Here is a 6,846-nt window from a genome sequence, read left to right as displayed (position 1 = left end):
CCTCCAGCACGGCCAGGATGAGCTCTGACGGCGGCAGCAAGCCCCTCAAGGTGGGCTCCCGCGTGGAGGTCATCGGCAAGGGCCACCGCGGCACCGTGGCCTACGTGGGGGCCACCCTGTTCGCCACCGGCAAGTGGGTCGGGGTCATCCTGGACGAGGCCAAGGGCAAGAATGACGGCACGGTGCAGGGCAGGAAGTACTTCACCTGCGAGGAGAACCACGGCATCTTCGTCAGGCAGTCCCAGGTGGGTGGGATCCCGGCGTGCCGGGGTCCCGGGGTCGTGGCTTGGATGTTAAATACAGGGAAATAGCCCTGGGGGTTTTGGGATTTTCTGTTTCTCGAAGTGGGGGACAGCAGGCTCCAAAGCCAGGTGGAATTTCAGCCTCTGCACTTGAGGTCCTGCGTGGGGTGGCACTGGGTGGGATTTGAGGTCCTTTCCCACCAAAGCCATTCCAGGCTTCCCAAGCTGGCAATTCCATTCTGTCCAAGCATGGCTGCTCCTTTTCTGGTGTGTAGAAATCCCTGATTTTGGCATCACCTGGAGCTGCCTTTGGCAGAGGAGCTCGATGGTCACGATGTGCTCAGTCTGTGGTGGCAGTTCCCAGTGTCACTCCAAATCCAGTCTCTCTGTGTCCCTGTCCCCAGCCTCTCCAGGAGCTCTGGAATTCCCTCCTAGGCTGTATCTGCTGGGGAGCCCCCAGACCACTCAGAATTCCCACCCTGCATGGCTGTAGGTGTCTTGATTTCCTTGGAATCATCTTTTCCTTGGTCTCTTTGTGGCTATTAATTAAAATTTCATTATTCCTGGTGTCAGGAATCTTCCAAAAATGGAATTCCTGTCTGACAGCTTCCCAGGTTATTTTGATTTTTAAGCTGAGCTTGCAGGTGGGAGGTGTGATGGATCAGGCAAATTCCTGCAGGAACAATTTGGGAGGTGCTGATCTGAGGCACAGGGATGGTTCTCTCTCAAGGATCTAATCCCTCCCAACCTCATTTTCCATGTTTATCCAGCAAAAATGCATCTAAAAATAGTTCAAAAGAAAAATCCCTGAATCTGGTACGGATGTTCCGGGCTGTCAAATCCAGAGCTTTGACTTTCCTCATTGCCTGTGTGAATATTCCGTGTTCCCAGTGAAAATAAGGAGTGTGTGGCTGTTTTCAGAAGGGTTGATGGCAAAACCAAAATGATGAAACTAAAAATCTGTGCCAAAACCATGGGATCTGCTCAGCTGAACCCACTCCCAGAGGGATCTGTTCCCTGGTCTCCCTGTCTGGGAATTTTGGGCAAGGGTGGTCGTTGTGTTTTTTCCAGATCCAGGTGTTTGAGGATGGAGCGGACACAACATCCCCAGAAACCCCGGAATCTGCTGCCATGAAGGTCCCTAAGAGAGGTATGGCCCAACTGGGAAATCCTTCCCAGGGAGGTGGGAAATCCTTCCCAGGGAGATGGGAATCCTTAGTGGAGGGGATGGGAAATTATTCCTGAAGGGGATGGGGAATCCCTCCTGGAGGAGTGTGAAATCCCTCCTGGAGGCGTGGAAATCCTTCCTGAAAAAAAGGGAAATTTCTCTTGGAGGAGTGGGAATCCTTCCTGGAGAGACTGGAAATCTCCCTTGGTGGGATAGGAATCCTTCCTGGAGAGATGGGAAATCTCCCATGGGGGAGTGGGAATCCTTCCTGGGGAGATAGGAAATCTCCCTTGGAGGAGTGGGGATCCTTCCTGGAAAGATGGGGAATCCCTCCTGCAGAGGTGGGAAGTCCTTCCCAGGTGAGATTGGAAATCCTTCCTGGAGAGGTTGGAAATCTTCCTTGGTGGGGTAGGAATTCTTCCTGGAAGGACAGGAAATCTCTCCTGGAGGAGTTGGGAATCCTTCCTGGAGAGACCGGAAATCTCTCTTGGAGGAGTGGGAATCCTTCCTGAATAAATGGGAAATCTCCATTGGAGGAGTGGGAATCCTTCCTGGAGAGATTGGAAATCCTTCCTGCAGAGGTGGGAAGTCCTTCTGAGGTGAGATGGGAAATCCTTCCTGTAGAGGGGAAATCTCTCTTGGAGGGGTTGGGAATCCTTCCTGGAAAGATTGGAAATCTCCTTGGAGGAGTGGGAATCTTTCCTGGAGAGATTGGAAATCTTCCTGGAGAGATGGGAAATCCCTCCTGCAGAGGTGGGAAGTCCTTCCCCGGTGGGATGGGAAATCCTTCCTGAAGGAAGGGGCAAATCACGGAATATTTCCCAGCGGGCACTGAAGCACTCTGAGCCTGTGGAATTGCAATATCCAGTGGAACAGGAGCATCCCTGTCTCCAGCCCCTTGCCGTGCCCCGTTCCCCCGGGGGCAGGGATCCCTTCCCGCTCCCCTCTGAGCGTTCCTGCCCCGTTTTTCCCACATCCGCTGTCCCTGGCTGTGGGCCCAGCCGGGCTTCCCTCCCTCCCTCCCTCCCTCCCTCCCTCCGTCTGAGCTCTGCTTTGTCGGGAATGTTTTCCCCGGGCGCTGCGGGATCCCGGGAGCTGCCGGAAGGGGCTCTGCCAGCTTCCTGCCTTGGCTGCTCCCCCGGCTCCGTGTGCCAAGCCGGGAGCTCCGCGTGGGAAGCGTTTGTGGCATCGGGATTAACGGATCGGGGTGGGCTGGGGGCTGTGGGTGTTGGCTGTGGGTGGGATTTCTCCTCTCCGAGGAAGTGAGAGGTAAAATTAGTTGGGAAAAATGGAATGGGCCCTTCCTTGCTCTCTGCTTCGGATGCTGCAGTAGAATTATGGAATCCTTCAGGCTGGAAAAGCCCTGGGACACCCCCAAATTCCCCAGCACTGCCCAGGCCACCACTGACCGTGTCCCCAAGTGGCACATGCACAGGGCTGGTAAATCCCCCCAGGGATGGGGACTCCACCCCTGCCAGGGCTGGACAGCCCCTTCCAAGAAGGAATTTTCCCAATATCCAACCTGGCCCAGCCTGAGGCTGTTCCCTCTCCTCCAGTCCCTGTTCCTTGGGAGCAGATCCCACCTCCCACCTGGCTCCAGGAATTCAGGGAGTTTTGGAGAGCTAGAAGTTTCCTCCTGATCCCCCTTTTCTCCAGGCTGAGCCCCTTTCCCAGATCCCTCAGCTGCTCCTGGAGCTCCAGCCCCTTCCCAGCTCCTTCCCTGGACGCTGGGTTGGGACAGACGGACACCAGTCCCAGCCCCCCCATCTTGGCATCCCAGAGCAGGAGGAGCCCGGGCTGCAGGTGGGGTGTGGGATGATGCTGTCAGGGATGCAGGGCTGGGATGTGGCTGCCTGCCAAGGGTTTCCATGGAAACAGCAGCTGCTGCAGCAGCACTGCAGTGGGAGGTGCAGGGATGGCTCTGCCATGGAGCCAGCACGGGAGGGGACACGTGGGGGGAGCTGCTGGTGACACCTGGGTGAGGGTGGGAATCCAGACACACCTGCCAGGGAGGGACAGGACACAGGGAATGGCTTCCCACTGGAAAAGGGAAGATTTGGGTGGGATATTGAGAAGGAATTCATCCTTGTGAGGGAGGCCCTGGCACAGGGTGCCCAGAGAAGCTGTGGCTGCCCCTGGATCCCTGGCAGTGCCCCAGGCCAGGTTGGACAGGGCTTGGAGCACCCTGGGATAGTGGGAAGTATCCCTGCCCATGGCACGAGGTGGGGTTGATGGGATTTAAGGTCCCTTCTCACCCAAGCCATTCCATGATTCTGTGTCCCCAAATGTCACACACACATGGATTTCAACCCGCAGCCATGGTGACTGCCAGTCCCTGAGCAGACTCTGCCAGTAGCTCAGGAATCCATGAAATCCAGGGATTCAGCCCAAGGAGAGCAGTGGAACTGCCCCAGCTCTGAGGTGTATCCAAGTGTTTGCCTTCCTCAGCCAGCAGCTCCCATAAGGAATTCCCTGTCCCCCCAAACCCACACCCCATGTGCCAGCATTTCCTGCCAGATCCTGACTCTGCTTCACTCCCACTTCCCAAAATTCTCCTGTCCCCCTGCTGGGTGCCCTCTGGCTGCAGGGACACTGGGATGGGGACAGGGGTGTCCCTCAGGCTCATGGCTCTGTTCTGTTCTCTTCACAGATTCCCTTGATGCCACCAAGGCCAGCAAACTGGTGAGTGACCCTGGCACTTTGTCACCTCTGAGAGGTTTTCATCCCTTTGGGAAGAGCACATGGACACACTTTCATGAGATAAAATGCCCGTGGAAAAGGGAATTTCTCCTAAAACCCATGGGAAACCAGGTGTAAAAAATGTCATTTTCAGCCACTGGCCAGGAATCAGTGGGTTCCTGAGGGATTATCCAGCACAGGTCCTGTGTCACACATTTTGATCTGAGTTCAGCAGCATTCCCTGGCTGCTTCCTCCAAACCCTGACCCTCCTGGAATCCTGGAAAGGACCTCAAAGCCCCTCAGTTCCTGCCATGAGCAGGGACACCTTCCACTGTCCCAGGGTGCTCCAAGCCCTGTCCATCCTGGCCTTGGGCACTTCCAGGGATCCTGGGACAGCTCCCCTCTGAGTACCTTCATCCAGGAGCTCCAGAGGCTCCTGGGACATGTTGTACCCAAATATGAGGGATATTTCCTAAGGAATGGGAATCTGGAGCGGGTTCCTGTCCTTGGGAATGGCCATACAGGTGTGGGGTAGAGAGGAATTATGGAATACTGAGGCTGGAAAAACTCCCTGAGACCATCAGGTCCAGCAGTTCCCCCAGCACTGCCCAGGGCACCACTCCTGGGGACCAGGGATGGAACTGGGTGATCCTGGGGACACGCTGGGTGGGTTTGTGTGTTTTGGGGCAGAAACTGGATTTTCCATGGGGATGAACTGGCCCAGCTGGGATGTGGGCAGTGTGGGAAAGGAAATGGTGGGGTCAAGGGGCTTCTGTGCATGTGGAACCTGTGGGCTGGGTTGGGGCACACTGGAGCCCAGCCTCCTGCCCTGCCATTCTGGGTAATTCCCAGGAGTGGGAATTCTCCCCACCCTGCTGTGGAGCTGGATGCTGGGTGTGGGAAAGGAGCAGCACCTGGGGGTTCACTGGGCTCAGATCCTGGGGAATGTGAGCTCCAGCCAGAGGGGAGGATGGAAATGGATTCCCTGCCCTGTGTTAGAGAGATTTGGGAAGGTTTTTTGGTTTTTGCTGCTGTGTGGGGTGTGATCCATCAACCCCTGGCACTGCTGGAGCCTGTGCTCCGTGTGCTCCCTGCCTGATCCTCCTGGTTTAATTCCACCCTGGAATTCATTAGAAGACAAAGAGAATATTTAGAAAACCTCAACATTCTTGAAATCAGGGAACGGGGATTGTTCTTGGAATTTTTTTGTGCTGCTGATGTGGAGAAGGAGTCAGGACAGGAGATGCTGCTCCATGTGCAGCTGTGTTCAGGGGCTGGTTTGTCATGGAATCCTGGAATGGTTTGGGGTGGGAGGAACCTTAAAGCCCATCCAGGGACATTTTCCACTATCCCAGGTTGCTCCAAGCCCCATCCAAGTGGGGAAGTGGCCTTGGGCATTTGCAGGGATCCAGGGGTAGCTACAGCTTCTCTGGGAATTCCATCCCAGCCCCTCCCCACCCTCACAGGGAGGAATTTCTTCCCAATATCCCAACCATCCCTGTCCTCTGGCAGTGGGAAACCATTCCCCCTTGTCCTCACATCCTTTTCTTCTGCATCCTGGGAGATCCTGGCCCCCCAATCCCTTTAACCAGTCTTTGCACCATGAAATGATTTATCCCCCTTTGCACATGTCCTGACTCCCCAAATTCTCCGTGCTGGGGTGGGGGGACAGGAGGTGACTCCAGAGCAGGGGGTGACTCCAGGGCTATTTTCTCCTTAATTTCCTTCAATTTCCCTGATCCTGTTTCCCCTCCTGCCTCTCCTGCAGCCTGGAGGGGTTCCTAGGAGAGCCTCCAGGCCTGTCTAACCTTCCTTCTGTTCCCTCCTCACGCAGCGCGGAGCCAAGCCCAAAAAGGTGCTGTCCGTCCCTTCCCCGCGCGCGGCCGCATGCCGGGGCCATCGTCACCCTCACTGTCCCCATCCCGCTCCATCCCAGCGCTGCATGGCTGTCCCTGCATGTGCTCCCAGCCAGGGAGGGGACGTGGCTGCGGGTGGTGTCACTTCACCGCGGAATCGTGGAATGTTTGGGTGGGAGAAGCCTCCGAGGCCAGCGAGTTCTCAGCAGTGTCCCCAAGTGTCACATCTGCAGGGCTGGGAAGTTCTCCCTGGAATGGGGACTGTCCCCCTGCTCTGGGCAGTGTCTTCCAATTCTTTCCAGCTCTTTCCATGAAGGAATTTTCCCACTATCCAACCTCAATCTCCTCTAGCACAGCCTGAGGCCGTTCTGTCACAGATGTGTTTATAACCCCTGAACCCTCCGGTGACTCGGGGACAAGTGGCAACTTCTCAGGGCTGTCCTGTCCCTGGGCTCTGGCTCCTCTTGGGGACACTCAAACCCACCTGGTTTGTGACAATTACTGAAGGCAAAAATCTTTAGTGCAAGGATGAGCTGAAACTCCAGAGGTCTTGGCAAAGAATCCCCAAATGGTTTGGGTTGGGTTGGGATGGACATTAAAGCCAATCTCATTCCACACCACGGGCAGGGACACCAAATCATCATTCCCTGCAGGAAATTTGGGGATCTTTCTTTTCCCCTCTTGGGAATTTTGCCAATAGAAAAGCCAAGGTGGGCACTGGAGCCATGGGAGAGGGGAGGAAGGTGTTACCTGTGCACCCTTTGGTCCAGATTTGCTTCCCAGCCGCTTTTGAGTTGATTTTTGGATGTAAATATGATCCAAAGAGCTGTGTTTGTCCATGGGAAGTCCAGAGAAGAGGAGCAATGTGGAATCTGATGAGAGCCTGTGGAGAGAGGTGGG

General features: G+C 55.5%; 1 protein-coding gene across 5 annotated transcripts in view; it reads left to right on the top strand.

Annotated features, from left to right (window-relative positions):
* The window catches only part of DCTN1 (dynactin subunit 1), a 36,999-nt gene continuing 30,153 nt past the window's right edge, over positions 1-6,846 (top strand). For 3 of the 5 annotated variants that reach the window (XM_041473828.1, XM_041473827.1, XM_041473826.1), the window contains exons 1-3: positions 1-245; positions 1,314-1,392; positions 4,061-4,092. In XM_041473828.1, the coding sequence (XP_041329762.1) occupies positions 18-245; positions 1,314-1,392; positions 4,061-4,092 (339 nt within the window). In that variant the 5' untranslated portion in view covers positions 1-17. Of the gene's footprint in view, positions 246-1,313; positions 1,393-4,060; positions 4,093-5,924; positions 5,946-6,846 lie in introns of all 5 variants that reach the window. The other 2 variants (XM_041473824.1, XM_041473823.1) reach the window with 1 other exon arrangement.

This window comes from Pyrgilauda ruficollis, unplaced genomic scaffold, assembly GCF_017590135.1.
Source record: "Pyrgilauda ruficollis isolate IOZ18807 unplaced genomic scaffold, ASM1759013v1 scaffold302, whole genome shotgun sequence".
Classification (NCBI taxonomy): domain Eukaryota; kingdom Metazoa; phylum Chordata; class Aves; order Passeriformes; family Passeridae; genus Pyrgilauda; species Pyrgilauda ruficollis.
Note: the sequence above shows the minus strand (reverse complement) of the source record. Positions and strands in the feature narration are given on the sequence as shown.